Raw genomic sequence first — 20,305 nt, forward strand, 5'->3', positions numbered from 1 at the left:
TGCCAGTTACAACAACTTGTTCTATAATCTTCCAAATGTCTTCTTTGATTAAATATTATAATTCAGACCCATTGAAACTTTTTCCATTAACACAACAATACTGTTCTTCTGGTGTTTTTATTGTCTGATGTATTGTATTTGAATTTTTTTCCCCAATATCATGATTCGGAACCCTGTCTGCCATTCGTATAATTGTGTTAAGCATTTCCGATATCCATTCGTAACCACCTCCGTATTCCGATGCAGAGTATAACCATTGTTTTCAGCCGCACAGTACGTTTATCACAACTGATCGCAAACTCTTAACATGGTGAATAACGAGTTTTTATCATACTGATGGACATATCAAATAAATAAAACACCCGTAGAAAAAGTTTTAAAATGTTGATTTTCGACATTGTCTGAATCATGACGTCTTGGATTGCTGACGTGGTCAACCTCTCTCAATGCATGGAGTTTATATTTCTTCCTTCAATATTTTAATTCAAAAGTTTCCTTTTGGAAAATTGAGTTTGTACATGCGGACACAAGGAAAATTAGCATGTAATCTTTATCATTTAACTACAGTATTGTTGAAATTCACAACTTCAGACATTAAAGATCACTGAATAGTTATTCCTGTGAATGATGGAGAGACGATAATTTTCTGTTTAATGAGTTGATTATAGAACCTGGCGTTTACAGGATTCAGCTTCATCGTCTGGATGAAGAATGAATGATGCTTTCCTGAAAATTATGTATTGATCAAGGATGTTCCAGGAAAAGGCATCGTCATTTAAACGTATTTTCTGATTAACATAATCATTTATACATTCTTAGCATTTTTGTTTACTATAGTGTTAGTAGTCTAGACAACTCTGTGATAACCGGTAAAAAGACACAGTTGTTTCCTTAAAAATAGTCGCTCTCATAGCATCCTTTGGTATTCCCGACTAATCTAGTTTTCCTGAGTCATCCATATTTTTACATCACATCATTGTACTATGGTTACACTGACGACTGCTGTTCCCTGTCCTTAGAATGTTACATTTTCTCCCCTTGGTAAGCCTTGTTGTCCATACCAACCGTGAGATTCTCATTACCGTTTTTGTAGCCGACTTTCTCAGGGAAATCTCCGTTGATTGAAGAAAAATTGCCATGAAGAGGAGAATAAACTCCCGTACGATCCTCATCTGCAGCAGGACCCCAATGGGGTTCGCTTCTCAGTGCCTTGCGAACCTGAAACACGACAACACATAAGTGCAACTAAACCAAAACATTCTAAAGTACTCCGTACCACTGTACATACAGTTTTGCTAACGTTTCCTCATTCACAGAACTCCACTTATTGTATATTAATATTCTTCTAGATGTTTCCTTCGTTTCTAATATTCTTCTATAAAACATATTTACTGAGAGGAAAAAGAAACGCAATTAGCAGAAAGTTAATATTGTAAATTAATTCCTTGACGTACACCCTTGAATCTTGACAAATGTGTGCATTTGAGTTAGGTCCCTATGGTACCGACTTAAAATCACTGATGCATAACTAAACTGTGTACGCTGCTTGTACAAAAGAATAAGAGACAAAAGCACGATATCTCGAACCCAGTATAAAGGATTGGCTCAAAATCTGTGTGTGCGAATCTTCAGACATATCCGTCTTGATTTCTCACATTTTAAGCATAAACAGTTTACCGTAAAAAATGCAACGACTGTCCGAAGTTGGCAGGGGTCGTGCCATTGCACTTCTTATGCAAGGTACCCCGCAAAATCAGGTCGCTAATCAATTTGGAGTCTATCCATCGAACATTTGCCGTCTCATCCAAAGACTACATGCCACCGGAAGGGTTGCAGACCGTCCCCGAAGCAGTCGCCCTCGTGTGACGACGAGTCGGCAGGATAGGGCAATGCTAGACGAATGCAATGGCTGAACGCACATTCCGTAAGACGCTTCCCAATGCAACGTTGGAGAAGGGTCCTGTTCTCAGATGAGTCCAGGTTTTCGCTTTACCGGGCAGACGGCCGACGTCGCGTCTATAGACATACCAACGAGCGCTATGTAGATGCTTGCGTAATAGAGAATGACCGCTTTGGAGGAGGATCGGTCATAGTATGGGGAGGGATTGCGTATGCTATCAGGACTCCTCTGGTCGTTATTCACGGCCGTCCGCTATAGATATCAAGTCCTAGCGCCGCATGTTGTTCCCCTAGTACAGCAGCGTCAACTGACGTTTGAGCAGGACAACGCCCGGCCGCATGAAGCGAGGGTTTGCCGTGGTTATCTCGCAACAAACAATGTCCCCACCCTAGACTGACCCCCATACAGCCCTGACCTCTCCCCAATAGAACATTTATGGGACGAGTTGGACAGAAGGATAAGACGTAGGCCGAATTCTCCAATCAACGTCGCTCAGTTGGCGTTGGCGCTGGATGAGGAATGGAATCGTATACCAATGAGGAGGGTTAATACCCCGATCAATTCAATGCACAAAAGAGTTCGTGCAGTTACTGCAGCTCGCGGGAGCACACACGATATTGATGGGTCCTGAACGCACTTCATTTTGAGTGGTGTACTCTTGAATCAACGTCAAATTTGAAGGGTTTACTTAACGTACACGAATGAAATTCTCGTAGATGACAGAGTAGTCAACTATATACCAGTTACACCATAGTTACATTTTAAAACCCTTTTCTATTTCCCGTAGTTGACCTGGAAATTCCTAATTGCGTTTCTTTTTCCTCTCAGTATAGTTGTTTTCTCTTGCCGGCTACTGCCAAACTCACAACACGGAGTTTCGAGGACTGCAGGTTGATTAAGTTAATGGTCGTTATAATGAAATCACCGAGAAATATTTCATTTCTTTTTATGATATCTGGATGTTTGGTGCTCGTTTGTATCAGTTAGTTCCGTTGTTCGTTAGCTTGTTCTTACTTTAGAACTGACATAACTTACTTATAGTGACTAAGATGTCTAAATCTTTCTTTTGTGCCTACTTTGCCCTAGTTTCATCGACTTTCTGATGGCATATAGATTCATTTGACAAGTCGTTATTTTCTTAATTGTCTTGTACAATATATGTAAAAAAAAAGGAGAAAAAAAAAAAAAAAGAAAAAATCAAAATTAAAAATCGGTCGTAATAAAGAGGAATATTTCATCAAAGAATGTCCATGTAGGTCGTTTGGACATTTTACTTCGTTAAGGACGCCATAGAAACAACACACATTTGGTGAACTGCTCGTTTACACGTGTTCTGCTTGCGCGGAAAAATATATCCAACAAACAAAACCACTTTGAGTGAGAGGAATGACTTGTCATTAGCTGTAGCTACAACCCTACCATATACTCTCAATCCCTGAAAGAGTGAGAGGAATGACTTGTCACTAGCTGTAGCTACAACCCTACCATATACTCTCAATCCCTGAAAGAGTGAGAGGAATGACTTGTCACTAGCTGTAGCTACAACCCTATCATATACTCTCAATCCCTGAAAGAGTGAGAGGAATGACTTGTCATTAGCTGTAGCTACAACCCTACCATATACTCTCAATCCCTGAAAGAGTGAGAGGAATGACTTTTCATTAGCTGTAGCTACAACCCTACCATATACTCTTAATCCCTGAAAAAAGTACATTCTTACGTTTCATTGATTCAGTAATGATAATAAGCTCTTCGTTTTTAACCCCGAAAATTTATGTAAAAGGAAATTGAACGGGTTTTTTTTGTATTGAACCAATGGGACAGATTTGTGTGATGTTATAAGATATTTCTAACATTGCTAACGAGGAAACATTGGTCACAATGAATCACCATCCTGTCATCAGATGTTACCGGAAATTTCCCCTCTGTATTCTTGTTAAGGCTAGCCAGACGCACAGGAAATTAACAATAAAATTTCAATAGAACATGAATTTTTTCTTATTTCCCATTTCCAGAATCATTACGGACTGAATTACTAGAAGTTTATCGTATCCTTCCTGATGTACTGGATAACACCACAAACGTATCACATGATCCCATATGGACGAACTGACCTACAACAAGTAGATCGGAAATGCATATGAATCTAATGTTACTCGAAACTTACCCCTCCTTTCCTAATGGACTGCACAACAAAGCCAATGATGATAAGCAAAACAGGAGACAGTGCCATGAGCCATCCGAGCACCTCAGCGAAGGACGGGAAGGTGTAATCCCCCAAGTAAGCGGGTACATAGTTGATGGCCATCATTATAACGATGAACTGGAAGAAAAAATCGTAGACATTTGATTTAACAATATTTTTCTTTATCTTTCAAATAAGCACTATATCCTTTCATCAATGTTATAACACGCCTGGCATTTTGTATGGACATAAATGTAATGTGACCTAACGGAGCTGTTGGCGACTGAATATTCTTATTGCTTCGATTGTGACGTCATACTTTCAATTCGTCATATACATTATGACGTCACTAAAGAAAGAGATAAAGAAAGAGAATAACGCCAGTTAAGTTTTTTTTTTTATCAATCTGGTAAAAAGAATGCAAGTAATGTGATGATCATGATCTGATATTCGTTGCCGCTTCATATATAATTTATGAATATCTGCACGACTTTTCTTTCCTTGCTAGGGGCTGCGTTAGGGGCTAAGACCCGTTTCCGAGACTCGTAAATAAGACAACAAAATTGAAACTAAATAACATGATAAGAATTGGAGATACTGAAATCACGTAAAATATATAAGAGATACTTACAGCAATAGCAATGGGTGTGATACAACACCACGTGACGTAAAAATACGCCCACAAGATAGGGCTTGTTTTCCCCAACATCATCTCCACATCCCTGCGGAATCGGTTTATACCTGGTGAGATAAAACATTCAATGGCTAGTGTTTATAAAAAAACACTGGATATATGACATTTACAGCGTGAAATACAGATTATACACAAATAAAGAGAAAATATCCAGGAACCACCAGTCTTAAAATAGGGTTAGTGCGACGATTATTGCTTATTATAACTATCATAACGTTCCTTCATTAAAATCAAGTATACGTTATTAAGTTTCTTCAATTACAGATCTTGCTAATCTAATATAACCTCACTGGTTTGCGGGACTGATTCCAAAGTATCGATGTGTCTAATTTAAAACGATAACACAAACAATACAATTTACCCTTAACTAACATTAAAAGAAATTGATTTTAAAAAACCGTCTCTATTCATGCAGAAATGTTATCTTGTATAAGATTTTGATAATATTGTGCACTGTTTAAACAGGCGAAGTCAATTATTTTAAACAAAAATATGATCCTATTTGGCGGGGAGTACCATCATTACATAATCGGTTTAATGTAAAGGAATCAGAGTTGAAATTCTACCTTACATTTTAAAAAAATGTATTATTTTCCTAAAACAAAGTTTTAAAAAAAATCACTTTTCTGAAATATCGAACTTCAATAAATTATTGTATTAAGATACCAGTAGTGTGGCAGTTTTAATTATATATCATTGTAAACGGACAAAGCCTCAACAAAATAAAGAATTGAGAAGTATTCTAGTTATGTTTGCGATAGTAATCCGGACGTGTTTGATGTTCCGTACCTGTTAGTTTCGTTGTTATCATTTGAGAATTTGACATTACTTCCTTGGATCGATGTATCGGGTGTAATCGATGAACCAGAAGTGGTGTAATCTACACGTCTTTTTCTCATTGTACTTCATTGTCTCAGTGTATTTTTTGTTTATATCTAAACCTCGTTATATTGAATTTGAGTTTGGATTAGGATTATTATGTTCACATGTTCATATTTTCTCGTAATTTTTTTTCTGTACAATAGTGCATCTGTTAAAGTAAATATTGCATCATGGAAGGAAGCTTCCTCTATCAAAACTACGGCATATCTTACATGCTCCAGATAAAAATTAAAATCATATTTTAAATAATAGTATTCCGGACGTGTTTGCTGTTCCGTACCTGATGTTTTCCCGTAGTTTTCTCGTATTATATTTTAATTTTGGGGTAGCTGCACCTCCCCGTCTAGATTCAGATTTTTTTTTATCACTTTGGGTTTCCTTAATCGCCTTAGGCTTCAAAATTTAGGCACTTAGCGTCATTGACGAGTCCTAGAAGGACGGAACAGGTGTATGATGCACTTTAATTCATTGTTTTACTCTATTGTATATCGCTCTAAATCATGAAAAAATGCCTTTCACTTGTGTGTTTTATGTACAATCTTATAGCTCAATTTGGCTGAATTTTTTAATAACGGAAATATCCATCTTTCACACCACTCGTATAAAATGATACATTTACGAGTTACCTCCCTTTGGACTCTCAGTGCTCGCCAGTAACACAACCACGTGGCACACTATTGTTTGTCATCCGATACATTTAATTATGATAATTTAATATGGCCTATGATCACAATATAATTCACAGTAACTTAATAGCTCAATCTTCTATTTATATCTTTTCGTGTGCGTAATTATGCATATTCGACGATTTCGAATTTATTATCAATAAAAACTGTGGTTTAACATTGAAATGAATTTTACAAAGAAAACTGATCCTTTGAAATCGCCTGTTGTTGATAAAAAATCCCTACAAACGTAACTATATCAAGTATATGCATTGTATCCTGTAAACTAACAGCAACAGTCATAATTAAAGCGACCAAATTAAAGTGCGAAAAATGTGGGCATTTGTATCTGTTAACGTTAGTTTCTATAGATATTATGTGACACAAAAGCGGAACTACCAAATCTAATTAAATCCTTGATTTTCCTTATCAGTCTTTAACGATCATTTGTAACTTGAAATCATTTTTACCATGCTTTCATTTCCAGAAATCTGTTAATATAACAAGATATTATCTATTATCACTAACCTCGTTAATGTCTTTCGGAGTAAGAGACTGCATGCCACTTAAAGAAAATTTTACAGAAAGGGATAGAATCTGTAGACATTTTACTTTTCTATTTTGATTTCTTTTAACCTATAATAATGATTAATTGGAGATTTTTTTTTTAAATCCTGAGAATCTCGGTCGTTAGAATAGAAAAAAGAAAAGAAATACTAGCCTGTCAACATCCTTAGCAATTCCACTCGCAAATTAAACAAAACCAATAAATAAAAACATACAGAAAAGAAAGATAAAACAAGGATAGTCGTGAGAAAGTAATTCACGTTCTCAAATGAGAACAAGGTATACAACAACGGAACAAATCCCTAAACGAACGAGCATCAAACACGTCCAGCTTCATATGGGGAAAAATATCAATATTAATGAGGTTGCTATGGCGACCCTGAACTTCCCCGTCTAATTTTCACCACCAGGTGTCTTTTGAAACCCCCTGTTACGAGTTTGTCCCTTAGTTGACGTTTTTCGCACGAAAATCGTGATTATTGGAAATTAACTTTGACATGTAAACACCATAGGTTTGGCATGAAGGTATGTTGCTATCTAGAAATGGAAAATGCACAATAGGGAAATTGAAATCATCACTGTTATCATGGCTGAAAGCTGTCCATGTTTTTTTCGTGGTAAGAAAAGACCGAAGCGGCTGATATGGAAGAATCTATCTTGTCGTTGATATATCAATTGTTTTAATATATTTTCTCATTTCATGTATTTCAAAGTTGAGTAAGCATTTATCTAAACAATCATTTAGAAGTAATTTTATGTTAAATGCCGATTAATGGATTAAAAAATAAAGAAGATAGACTTTATAAACAAACAAAGATTCACATCCAGTATAACTGGTTTTATTCGCAGGAATGATATTTTCGCTATTATCCAGCACATTAAGGTGATCGCGAAAATTTAATCCGTAAAATGATATTGCATGTGTATACTCGATGACTGTTTAAATACAAATACCGATACTTTTAATTCATTGATATTAAGTTCCGTAGTTTTAAAAGGAAATAGCGAAAATTTCGAACCGCAAAAACCAGTATTAATGGATGAATCATCCTTACCGTACACGTAGCAAATGCATACGATTTCGCAAAAACTGACAATCATAAGGTTGTAACTGCCGGAATACCAGTCCACAAGAGTAAGTAGGTATATGCCTCCCTGTAAATATATAACCCGACATCATTAATGTACGCAATACCAGTCCACACTGAGTTAGATCCTTCTTTGTAGATATATAACAATAGACGTGTTCCGGTTTATTTTGTAAATGTATTTTGCCCTGTAAATGCATAAACAAATGTCACGACTGTTTGGTTAGAAACGTAAGTAGGTCAGCCCCTTTTATAAAATACAACTATAATTATTATTTTTGTTTTTATCAGGTTTGTATTGATGATCAATATCAAGAACATATTGTGTGGGGATACTTTGTCATTGTATCAAGCCTTTACCATTTACTATAAAGTAAAGAATTGGGGCGGGTCCAGAAATTGTCTTATAATATAATGACAAGGAAATTATGTTGTATCGGAGATTCAATGTAAAGATTAACGGAATTAAATCAAATCTTAATCAAGATCCACCATTCATGAATGAAAAGTGATATTGATGGTCAAAGGACATTGCATACATACCTTAGTAGCCTGTGGAATTCCAAGTAAAAATCCAATCATGCAGCCGACGAATGTGAAGAGCACTTTCCTGCTCCGGAGTTGTTTAGGGAAGACATCTGATATCCCACTCAGGACAGTTTCCATCATCACAAACTGTTAAATACAATATGATATAACCCTTATATGAAGTCGTCTTGTAGCGATTTAGTGATGCTGACCGGCCCCGAATTATAATACCGATTCCAGCACTGTTCTAATGCTTCGTATAAACGTATTGTCATGTGTATGATAAGCGTCACAGAATGACACATTCTCACTAGTAAGAACATATTACTTTCTGTGTGTTTTTTGTGAAGCAAAATTCAGGAACTTGCTTGTCACGTGATAATTCTAGTCATGTGATTCATACCTGCGAGTCGCATCCAAGTGTGAACAACATGAAGAAGAACAAGAATGCCCAGATTGGAGGACTTGGTAGCTTGGCAATGCCCTCAGGATATGCTACGAATGCCAGACCGGGACCTATGTAGGGACAATGGATTGGATTAAGTACAACATATAATAGAAGAAACGCAAAAATAAAGAATATTCACTTTTCTAGGTACACGACTTGATGCAAGACTTACTTCTATATCCGAATACAGTCAATCACAAACAACATAACTGTCGAACGTTAAGTGTTATTTATAAGACATTCAGGCATCATTTTGTTACCTGTGCCTTTGTTTCTGTGAGTTTAGTGACGAGTAATACACCCTCTTTATCGGTATACTTACAGGAAAACACGGAATAAAATCGGAGGTAAAGGAGCTTTCTTATTTTCTAGACGAACAAGCGAACATCAAAGGCTTACCGCTATCAGCAACTTTGTCTACGGGGACGTTCGTGACATAGGACATGTAGCCTAACAACGAGAAGATGGCGAACCCGGCAAACACACTGGTTCCACAGTTGATTATTGAAACAATGAAAGCATCCCTGAAGATAAAATAAAACACTGGAATAATGCTTCCATTGGATAATTTTAGAAATATGCAAGGACTTCTTTGGAAAATTTACTTCTTGTGGATTAGAATTAAACATAGCTCAAGCTTGAATTAATGTAACGAAATACATAACATGTTCTTTCCGAAATCGTTAAAAAGTATATATATATATATATATAACGCTGTGCAGGCTAATTTAACAATTAAATGATTAGGAATATTATTTACTTTCAAGAATATTTATTATTTTGGTACCTCATGCAGTTGTTATTAAACTTGTTGTAACTGGCCATAGTCAATAAACCTCCCCATGCTGGACCTAGGGAGTAAAAGATCTGGGTGGCAGCGTCTCCCCATACCTGCAACATAGTGTACACTACTAGCTGTCAATGAACCCAAAATCCGGCAAGAGATGGATTTCTTATAACATAAGAAGGTGATGCCATAACACGAGGACAGAGGTTTACTAATGGCATTTTGACGTATACTGAAGAGGAGTCGATAACTAGAATGTAAATTTGAGTTTAACTTGATATCACGTTGAGTTACAAATTTAAGACTAGACTTATGACTTCTTATCTTATTTAAACAAGGTCTTGGTCATTTCTGACTGTACAATCTAATTTGTTTCAGCTATCATTGATGAAGATACCACCAGCTCCTAATGATTCTCCAACTTACTCTAGAGACCCTCTTTCTCATGACAATCGTTTTTTATTCGAACTTTTCTTATGCTATATTACTGCCAAGGCAGACTGATCACAATGCCTGGTTTCGGATATCGAAAATGACGATGGATAATAGACATCAGACAGCGGCAATCTGTTTTAGTGATTTGCGAAAGGTAACTCACACACACACACACACACACACACACACACACACACACACACATATATATATATTCAAATATAAAAGTTGAATTCTCAGTTTCCGGTGAAATATATTATTATAACTTATAACAACACGTCGAAGTAAGCATTAGCGCTTTCACTCTGAATCTTCATGATGCTTAATAAATTGCCTAGATACAATGTCCGTGACATAATAACGTAGTATCTAGGCAATTTATTAAGCATCATGAAGATTCAGACACGAAAGTGCTTATGCTTAATTCGACGTGTTGTTTTAAGTTATTCTAATATATATATATATATATGCAAACGCTAGAGAATTATAAAAATGCATCCATCATCTATGTAATACCACTGTAGTGAAGTATTCAACAAATCAGTGTTATTCTAAAGTTTCTGTAAAAATGTAACATTACGCATACGCTATGCTTTTTTTTTCAAAATTGGAATTTTAAAAACAAACTTCAAGCAAAAATGCATTTTTGAACGTAAGTTGTAACCGAACTCGTTCCAGGGTTTCTACTTGCGATATTTGAATTCATCCATCCGTAAAAATATTGTGGTCCTTGTGATATAAAATGACATCCGGGGTCGAGTTCCTACCTTGGGATTCTTGAGAAGCTCCCATTTCGGAATGATATAGAACTCAATCCCCTTGTAATACCCAGGCAATGTGACACCTCGAATCAACAGAATGATCAGAATGACGTAAGGAAATGTAGCCGTGAAATACACAACCTATGGAAGACAGAAAAAAAACTTTTTACACATCGTTCGCTTCCAATGTCGCTCTGAAATGGAATATTTAGAACGAGGTGTCAATATCCGAAATCAGACTTGGGGTTATAACATTTTCTGGGGGCTGCTTTATGTAACAAGCATTAAAAAAGAAGGTAAAAATTTAAATGAGGTCAAAATCTTGTCTGTATAACTTGGTATTGGTACATGGCTGAAAATAAGAATTATGATAGTTAATTATTTAATTTTTGAATATCATAAAAGAGAACAGGAAGAAAGACTGACATGTCAACAGGATTTTAATTCAAACAAACACAATAAGGACAGTATATACAGAAGAAAGATTATCACGGAGACCCTAGAAACGTACACGGAGAACAAAATCAATGGCATTTGTAATGTGATACAATCTTATATATCTTAGAGTCAGATGAATCTTCAGTTTTGATTTTAAACATTCAATATTCTTGACAAAAGTCGGAAACATTGCATATCACATGCAGTAATATCCGAGTTATAACCTGACTCATCATGATTATTGAAGATTGAAGACACAAGTGAACAGCACCTTTTAATACAATTTTAGATACTGTAGAATTAAACTACATAATACAGCTGTTTCGTCCTTCTATGATTCGTCAGTGATGCTACATAATACAGCTGTTTCGTCTTTCTAGGATTCGTCAGTGATACTACATCATACAGCTGTTTTGTCTTTCTAGAATCGTCAGTGATGCTACATCATACAGCTGTTTCGTCTTTTTAGGATTCGTCAGTGATGCTACATCATACAACTGTGTCGTCCATTTAGGACTCGTCAGTGATGCTAAAGGCCTAAATTTTGAAGCCTTGAAGACGACTAAAGAAAAGCCAGGGATCGCGATAAAGTCATAATCTGGACGGGGAGGTGCAGCAGTCCCATAATTACACAAATTTCGCCAAGTACATGTGTATATCCTGAACCGTGCCACTATTCGAATGAATTAAAGACTAATGAAAACTTACCTTTCCTGAAGATTTGACTCCATTCATGAGACAAAAGAAGATGAATACCCAACATAAAAGTAGGCAAAGAACAATCTTCAAACTGACACCGCTTATGTCTTCCAGACCGCCTGATTCATGTGAACGTAGGACATAGCGGCTAAAATGTGAGAAAAGTAAAATGTCATGCCTGATGATATGTTTATAATGCTGGAAAAATGTCGTTGGTTACTGTGCTGGTTATGGTTATGAAAAATAACGGAATTTCGATTTGCCGTTGACTTTTAAAAATCCTAATTTAAATAATAGCTTTTTCATTAAAATTATAATTGTTAATAATAAACCTTTCGTTCATATGAAAGTCTGTAAAGACATTCAGGTTGGTACATAATGTTGTAAATTCAACGCTATATTTTGTGGATAATGTCTACGTTGATATTTTACATCCAACATGACATTTGAAATATTTGTTTTCAAAGAAGAATAAAGTAAAATGTCTGAAGTTAACCGGAACAATTTAGAAGTACAGCAGAGTTTGTCTGGAAAAGAACATAGCTTAATGAGAAGTAAGTAAATGAAAGGAACGCCAGCAGTCTATGTAGCATGAGGATCTTACTTCCAAAACTCGGCACTAGGGGTAGTGAACTTGATATCACAGCTCTCCGTGTAGTCAGTCAAAAGGGAAGAATTCAGGTCTCCTACGACATTGTATGTGTAGTTCATCATGGCGCTGATGTTTGCAAGCAATCCAGTTACACATCCTGATTCCTTAAGTCCTGGAATGAGGCATAGTAATATGACATGGTTGGACGAAAAGTGTCAACAACAATGACTTCAGACAACATAAATATTGTTATAGTTATTTCTAGTACAGCAGAAGAAGGGTCATGTTGCCCGTGGTATGTAAAACAACCATTGATTGTTAACAAAAATCGATTGTTATCTTGCAACATAGACGTCTATATAGCATAATATCTATTAAAACAATAAAAATATTTCCAATAAGTGACCAGAATTTTAATAAAAGGCGAATTCAATAACATCAGAAGAGGGAGATATCAAGATATAAAAAAATGATAAGATCAAGTGTTCCAGAAGAGTAAGCGTCTCTTGCTTCATCGACGACACCAGGAATGCAAATCTTTGTTTAATCCAAGACAGTAATATCATATTCTCAAATACCAATACTAGTTTGGGGATGTAGGCTTGTTGTCCTCCACAAATGGAAACTTCATAATTGGTGTATTGAAGTTATCACGCATTTCATGAGTGAAAGAATACACACAATCTAGATTCAAAATTACGGTCGGGCATTATGCAAGAATATTATCCACTGACAGATAATATGATATGAGAATTTTGTAGGAATGAGAGTCATTGACAGTTTGTGGTTCACTGACTTCACACAATAAATTACGAGATACGGAGAGGATAGAAAATTATCTAAAAACGATCTTACATGAAAGATTTACCACATGTATTTTTAATAGGTTTTATGAAAGACTGCATAAACTAAAAATATGCTGATTCGTGTTGTCGCGAAAGGAGACAGGCGTTCGTTGGCGATGAATGTAATTGACACCCCCATTGTCCACAAAACAAACACCCTTTAATTTTCGAGATGTATGAGGTGTAAATAATAATCAAAAGTATGAGGTGTCCCCACACTATAACACATAACAGTGGTGTATTATTTCGACAATGAACAAAAAAGTCTGTGTTTATAATCACAATGCCAATCACAGATGTCGGGTATGAGCAGAATACATCTCACCTAGCAGAGCTTCAAACTTGCTGGTCTCGTTCATACCGTCCATGGATGGGTAGGGCTCATCTCGGCATTTCTCGGTATTCCACGCTTTCCCACAGCTTTGCCATGGTAACTCGTCGTCAAGGTTGACAAAGGATACAAACATGTAGTAGACGGAGTACGTAATGATGACGTTGTAGTAAGTGCAGACCATGGCACTGATCATAATCATGGCCCAACCGATACCTGTAGATATGTATCATATTGTCAGCAATTATCTGCAATCAGTTTCTGTTAATCAAAACTCGATTTTGTTATTTACGTACAAACAATCCTCCTTCTGTTCAATATATAATTTTTATCATAGTAACACAATATGTAAAAACATATTTAATTTATTACGTCATTTTATTATCTACATGATTACGTCACAAAAGTCTAAAAAAATATATGACGATAATTCAGTGCGTGTTATACCTCGAATGATCATGTATTATTGTCGATAATAAACACCCTGAGTATGATGTTGATATCAGAACTCTTTTTACACATCAAGTAATTTCAAAGCATTTTGGTATATATCCAACTGGTTAAACGAAATGTGAGTATCTACATTTGAATTCATATTATTTGTTTTTTGTTATCAAAAATGTACTTTTAGAATACAATTTTACCATAAGATAAAAACGATCAAAATAGAATGTGTTTTACGTCATAATCTCAGGTGTTTAATTCAGAATGAGGTGACGTTACAGCGTCTTCATGGTGTGGGTGTGTTTTCACAAGCAACAGCTAAACAACTTGTGAAAAATGTCTACTTTTGTGCTTACACCTACACACATATTTTTTTGGGTAAATACCACATAAATAAAAAATATATATCTTAGTCATGGCTTAATGGCTACATTAATAGGGTAGCAATGTTATCACATGATACAGTACTTTAAACGTCAGAAACCGGTTATATGACGCTGTTGATGAAATCACTCACCCATGAAAAATGGGCTTATCGCCCAAGCGGTGACCGGGCCCTGTGAACAGAACTGTCCGAGTCCCAACTCCATGAAAAATAAAGGCAATCCGGCCACAAACAACATGATAGCGTACGGCACGAGGAAAGCTCCTGTTGAGGGAGAGACACAGAATTAAGCTAAGGTACATTCGCTGAGAGACTTCCAAACTAAGTTTACGTTTGTACACTTGATTACAACACAAAGAAAAAAAAAAGTAGAATGAATATGTTAACGTGTTTTTATTGAATCGAAATTCAATAACATTTATTTTGAACCCCACCAGATTAACTGAATATCTCAAAAAGGCTAAAATATCTCAAATATATTCAATCGATGAAACTGGACTTTTTATGTATATTTCCGAATATCCTTTATATTTGAACTTCTGTTCATAGATGGTGTTAAAATCCACTTTAATAATTATCACTTTTAACCAATACTGATTACCGTCCCGGTGTATTCGGTCGGTTAGACAACACGGCGATCAAATCTAAATGTAACCTGATTTTCATAACACATTGTGCTGCATTGTAGAGATATTGGATAATAAAAGGAAAAAGATCATAAATGTTTTTTTTTTAAATTTTGTAAATATATTCTTTTTATATTTCATTCAGCATCATACGTCACAATTTGAATAATTTTGAATAACTCGATGATAAGCATGATTCACCCAGTCATTATTAAACCGATCAACGAGTACGATTCTGCTTCTGTGGCAACGATAACATACGAGTTGAAGATAAGATACATTATCTACAAACATTCATCCTTGACAGGTCACGTAAAAGCAATTTAAAAGTATTCATACAGAGATTTACATTCATGCTTAAGTATCCCTCACTTTGATGTTGGATAAAAATACAGTGCAATCCAGTTTCCTTTGATTATTGTATTCATAAGTTTTCAACTCAACCAACTGTGTGATCACTTATGTGAAATCAGTCCCCCGTCTCGTGAGAGCAATTATTTTATGTTTACTCACTCCCTGCGTTTAGGAAAGAGTGTGATTATGTTTTAATTTCACACCTTTCTCTACAGCATTTGATTGCGTTTTGTGGTTTTTTTAATATTCACATGCAATAGTGATTAAAGTGATATGTAGTGAATGTTAACCTCCTCCCTTGCTTAGTTGAGAGTGAAACAACGTTTTACGGTCTCATTCCTCAGTTCTGCCTCAGTGTGATTACTTTATATGTCCTACCCCCTCCGATTAGTCTCAGTGTGATTACGTTATATGTCTTACATCCTCTGTTTAGTCTCAGTGTGATTACGTTATATGTCCTACCCCCTCTGTTTAGTCTCAGTGTGATTACGCTATAGTTTCTACCCCCTCGCTTCAGTCTCAGTATGATTACGTTATATGTCCTAAACCCTCTGTACAGTATCAGTGAAACTACGTTATATGTCCTACCCCCTCTGTTCAGTCTCAGTGTGATTACTTCATATGTCCTACCCCTCCGATAAGTCTCAGTGGGATTACTTTATATGTCCTACACCCTTTGTTCAGTCTCAGTGTGATTACGTTATATGTCCTACCCCCTCTGTTCAGTCTCAGTGTGATTACGTTATACGTCCTACCCCCTCTGTTCAGTCTCAGTGTGATTACGTTATATGTCCTACCCCCTCTGTTCAGTCTCAGTGTGATTACGTTATATGTCCTACCCCCTCTGTTCAGTCTCAGTGTGATTACGTTATATGTCCTACCCCCTCTGTTTAGTCTCAGTGTGATTACGTTATATGTCCTACCCCCTCTGTTCAGTCTCAGTGTGATTACGTTATATTTTCTACCCCCTCTGTTCAGTCTCAGCGTGATTACGTTATATTTTCTACCCCCTCTGTTCAGTCTCAGCGTGATTACGTTATATGTCCTACCCCCTCTGTTCAGTCTCAGTGTGATTACGTTATATGTCCTACCCCCTCTGTTCAGTCTCAGTGTGATTACGTTATATGTCCTACCCCCTCTGTTCAGTCTAAGTGTGATTACGTTATATGTCCTAACCCCTCTGTTCAGTCTCAGTGTGATTACTTCATATGTCCTAACCCCTCTGTTCAGTCTCAGTGTGATTACTTCATATGTCCTAACCCCTCTGTTCAGTCTCAGTGTGATTACTTCATATGTCCTACCCCCTCCGATAAGTCTCAGTATGATTACGTTATATTTTCTACCCCCTCTGTTCAGTCTCAGTGTGATTACGTTATATGTCCTACCCCCTCTGTTCAGTCTAAGTGTGATTACGTTATATGTCCTACCCCCTCTGTTAAGTCTCAGTGTGATTACGTTATATGTCCTACCTCCTTTGTTCAGTCTAAGTGTGATTACGTTATATGTCCTACCCCCTCTGTTCAGTCTCAGTGTGATTACGTTATATGTCCTACCCCCTCTGTTCAGTCTCAGTGTGATTACGTTATATGTCCTACCCCCTCTGTTCAGTCTAAGTGTGATTACGTTATATGTCCTACCCCCTCTGTTCAGTCTCAGTGTGATTACGTTATATGTCCTACCCCCTCTGTTCAGTCTAAGTGTGATTACGTTATATGTTCTCTCCCATTGATGAGCACAGTTACTTTTCTAGTTCCCACTTCATTCATTCATGTATTTGTCTTCACTCTCTGTGATTGTGAATGTGATTACATCCTTTATTCAGTCATGAATGTGATCAGATGTTCTCTAAATCCCCTCTTTCTTCAGTTATTATAATTGATTTCTTATTCTCCCCCACCCCCTCGATCCTTTGTGAGTGTTTTTTTTCTATTGTCACCCTCGCTTCACTTACCCCCTCCATTCCTGTAACAGAGATATGGAAATCTCCATACATTTCCAAGACCCACGGCATATCCAATGCAGGACAGCAGAAAGTCCAGCTTCCCGGTCCAATTCCCACGCTCCGGAGTCCCGTCTTTATCCTTTAAGACAACAAGACAATTACTTACACTTAACAGCTTTATTTAAAATGAAAAACAGGTTTCTATGTCATATGAAAATATATACCTCATTTATTCACTTTTTCATCCCCTTTTGTAATTTTCCCACCATACATTAAATGTGTCTATCAATACGATCAGGGCATTCGTTCCTTTTCGTTTAACATCCACAGGAATACCATTACAGGGTAAAACCGCTAGACGTCAGATATAGAACTAAAACGACGAGCAACATGCATTACAGTATAGACATCAACACTGGACAACCTTAATCACCACTAATATGATACCGAATATCATTGTTCTGTCAAAGATGGTTTCAAAATTATTGTATTCTCCACGAACTACTTTAAAAGTAACAATTAGAGCAAAACAAAATAATGGCGGATACATCAAATAAATGATATGATTATGCAAATATACCGATATTCTCAGTTATGAAAAAGCCATTCTCTTTCGCCGTGGTAGGAGAGATATTATAAAGATTGTGAATACTATTCAATTCTATTAATTAAAAAAAATGTATCGATATTTTGCAGATACAAATACACACTAAAACGCAGCTTTCGTGTTATATTTTTTTTCTTCTAAAACTTTAATTGATATAAATAAATAAATACTTGTAACCGGTTAGTTTGTACTTCAGTAATAATGATAATAATAAATCTAATATGCCAACAGAATTTTATGTTAAACTCTCAACACCCTCTTAACATCCACACAATTATGGCGAGAATCAGACCATGTGTCTCGGAAGGTCAAGCGTCTTCTACTTCATCGACGGTGTCCGTCATGTAAATTTTGCACAAATATCTCATGCCAACAAACGATGACCACTGTTTGTACTCGATGACCAACGGACATCAAAACATGTCGCACACGAAATACACTATTACTGTGGAGGTCATAATGACGACCTTCAAGCTTCTCAACAACATCTCCAATATATCAAGTCGAACGCGCAATCTGTGCTCGATGGCCACTGTTTGTACTCAATGACCGCTGTTTGTACTGTTTGTACTCAATGACCGCTGTTTGTACTGTTTGTACTCAATGACCGCTGTTTGTACTGTTTGTACTCAATGACCGCTGTTTGTACTGTTTGTACTCAATGACCGCTGTTTGTACTGTTTGTACTCAATGACCGCTGTTTGTACTGTTTGTACTAGATGACCGCTGTTTGTACTCGATTGTTTGTACTAGATGACCGCTGTTTGTACTCGATTGTTTGTACTAGATGACCGCTGTTTGTACTAGATGACCACTGTATTTACTCGATTACCACTGTGTGTACTCGATGACCACTGTGTGTACTCGATGACCACTGTGTGTACTCGATGACCGCTGTTTGTACTCGATGACCACTGTATGTACTCGATGACCACTGTGTGTACTCGATGACCGCTGTTTGTACTCGATTGTTTGTACTCGATAACCACTGTTTGTACTAGATGACCACTGTGGGTACTCGATGACCGCTGTTTGTACTAGATGACCACTGTTTGTACTCGATGACCACTGTTTGTACTAGATGACCACTGTTTGTACTCGATGACCGCTGTTTGTACTCGATGACCGCTGTTGGTACTCGATGGCCGCTGTTTGTACTCGATGACCACTGTTTGTACTCGATGACCGCTGTTTGTACTCAATGGCCACTTTTTACTCGATGACCGCCGTTTGTTTCCGTGTTGTTTATCTTGTCCTCTTTTGATAACATGACATTGATTTATTAATATTGTGAGTATCTTCGAATGAAGCAGATGACGCTTGTACTTCCGGAACACCTGGACAAAATCCCTATTCTTGGTCAGGATTTTGTGTGTAAATCTTACGCATGTTCATATCGCGTTTTTGTTTCATCGGTAATGTTTGCATGTGGGTATTTTTGTTGTTTTGTAAACATTGTTATCGGACGTATGGAAATGCAAGAAGAATTTAGATGAAATGTTATCTCGGAAATTGTTTTATCACCTGCTGAAGGTATAACACTGGATTTATGCATGAATGAATCCATAAGAAAATGTAAGAGATAAAGAGTTCTAGCTAGTAAGCTCAGATGTCATACAGCGATTATTGTCATTCGCCAGCTAAAGCGGAATTAAAATATATTTCGTTGATGTATAAGATTACTCGGTATGCGCAAAAAATACGCTCAACGCTAAAATTTAAACTTTGAAGATAACTATTATAGGTTCATGACAATGGAAAACTTAGATAAACAGATAAATGCTTTCTGTAAAGAACAAATGATCAAACAGTACGCTGTTGATGTTGACAAATATCAGGGATAATAATAACAGAAAATAATAAAAGAAGGAATCTTAACGAAATGGATTATGAAAAATGAAAATTAATTTGAAATAAAATGATTCTGAGAGCCATCAGTGAGGACTTTATATGAGTCAGGAGATAAAATGAGAACAAAACAAAACAAATTCATTCAGAAATAACATGAATCTTTATCTTGATTAGAACCAAAGGCGAGTAAAACACAAACAAAAGAAATATTTATGAAAATACCAATGAAAAGCGAGACCAAATGTTAAAGA

At 36.4% G+C, this 20,305-nt stretch overlaps 1 protein-coding gene across 1 annotated transcript in view; it reads right to left on the reverse strand.

Moving 5' to 3' along the window:
- Nucleotides 1-567: 567 nt before the first annotated feature.
- Nucleotides 568-20,305, reverse strand: part of LOC132556640 (sodium-dependent proline transporter-like) — a 28,604-nt gene continuing 8,866 nt past the window's right edge. The window contains exons 3-17 of the mRNA XM_060221076.1: nucleotides 19,262-19,460; nucleotides 17,606-17,735; nucleotides 14,807-14,938; nucleotides 13,840-14,061; nucleotides 12,682-12,841; nucleotides 12,087-12,225; nucleotides 10,947-11,081; nucleotides 9,745-9,848; nucleotides 9,357-9,481; nucleotides 8,913-9,025; nucleotides 8,525-8,656; nucleotides 7,949-8,048; nucleotides 4,717-4,826; nucleotides 4,068-4,223; nucleotides 568-1,218 (exon numbers count right to left, since the gene is read on the reverse strand). Coding sequence (XP_060077059.1) covers nucleotides 1,024-1,218; nucleotides 4,068-4,223; nucleotides 4,717-4,826; nucleotides 7,949-8,048; nucleotides 8,525-8,656; nucleotides 8,913-9,025; nucleotides 9,357-9,481; nucleotides 9,745-9,848; nucleotides 10,947-11,081; nucleotides 12,087-12,225; nucleotides 12,682-12,841; nucleotides 13,840-14,061; nucleotides 14,807-14,938; nucleotides 17,606-17,735; nucleotides 19,262-19,460 — 2,152 coding nt within the window. The 3' untranslated portion in view covers nucleotides 568-1,023. The remainder of the gene's footprint in view (nucleotides 1,219-4,067; nucleotides 4,224-4,716; nucleotides 4,827-7,948; nucleotides 8,049-8,524; nucleotides 8,657-8,912; nucleotides 9,026-9,356; nucleotides 9,482-9,744; nucleotides 9,849-10,946; nucleotides 11,082-12,086; nucleotides 12,226-12,681; nucleotides 12,842-13,839; nucleotides 14,062-14,806; nucleotides 14,939-17,605; nucleotides 17,736-19,261; nucleotides 19,461-20,305) is intronic.

This window comes from Ylistrum balloti, unplaced genomic scaffold (genome assembly GCF_031769215.1).
Source record: "Ylistrum balloti isolate Yb309-2 unplaced genomic scaffold, AGI_CSIRO_Ybal_v1 Utg370580, whole genome shotgun sequence".
NCBI lineage: Eukaryota > Metazoa > Mollusca > Bivalvia > Pectinida > Pectinidae > Ylistrum > Ylistrum balloti.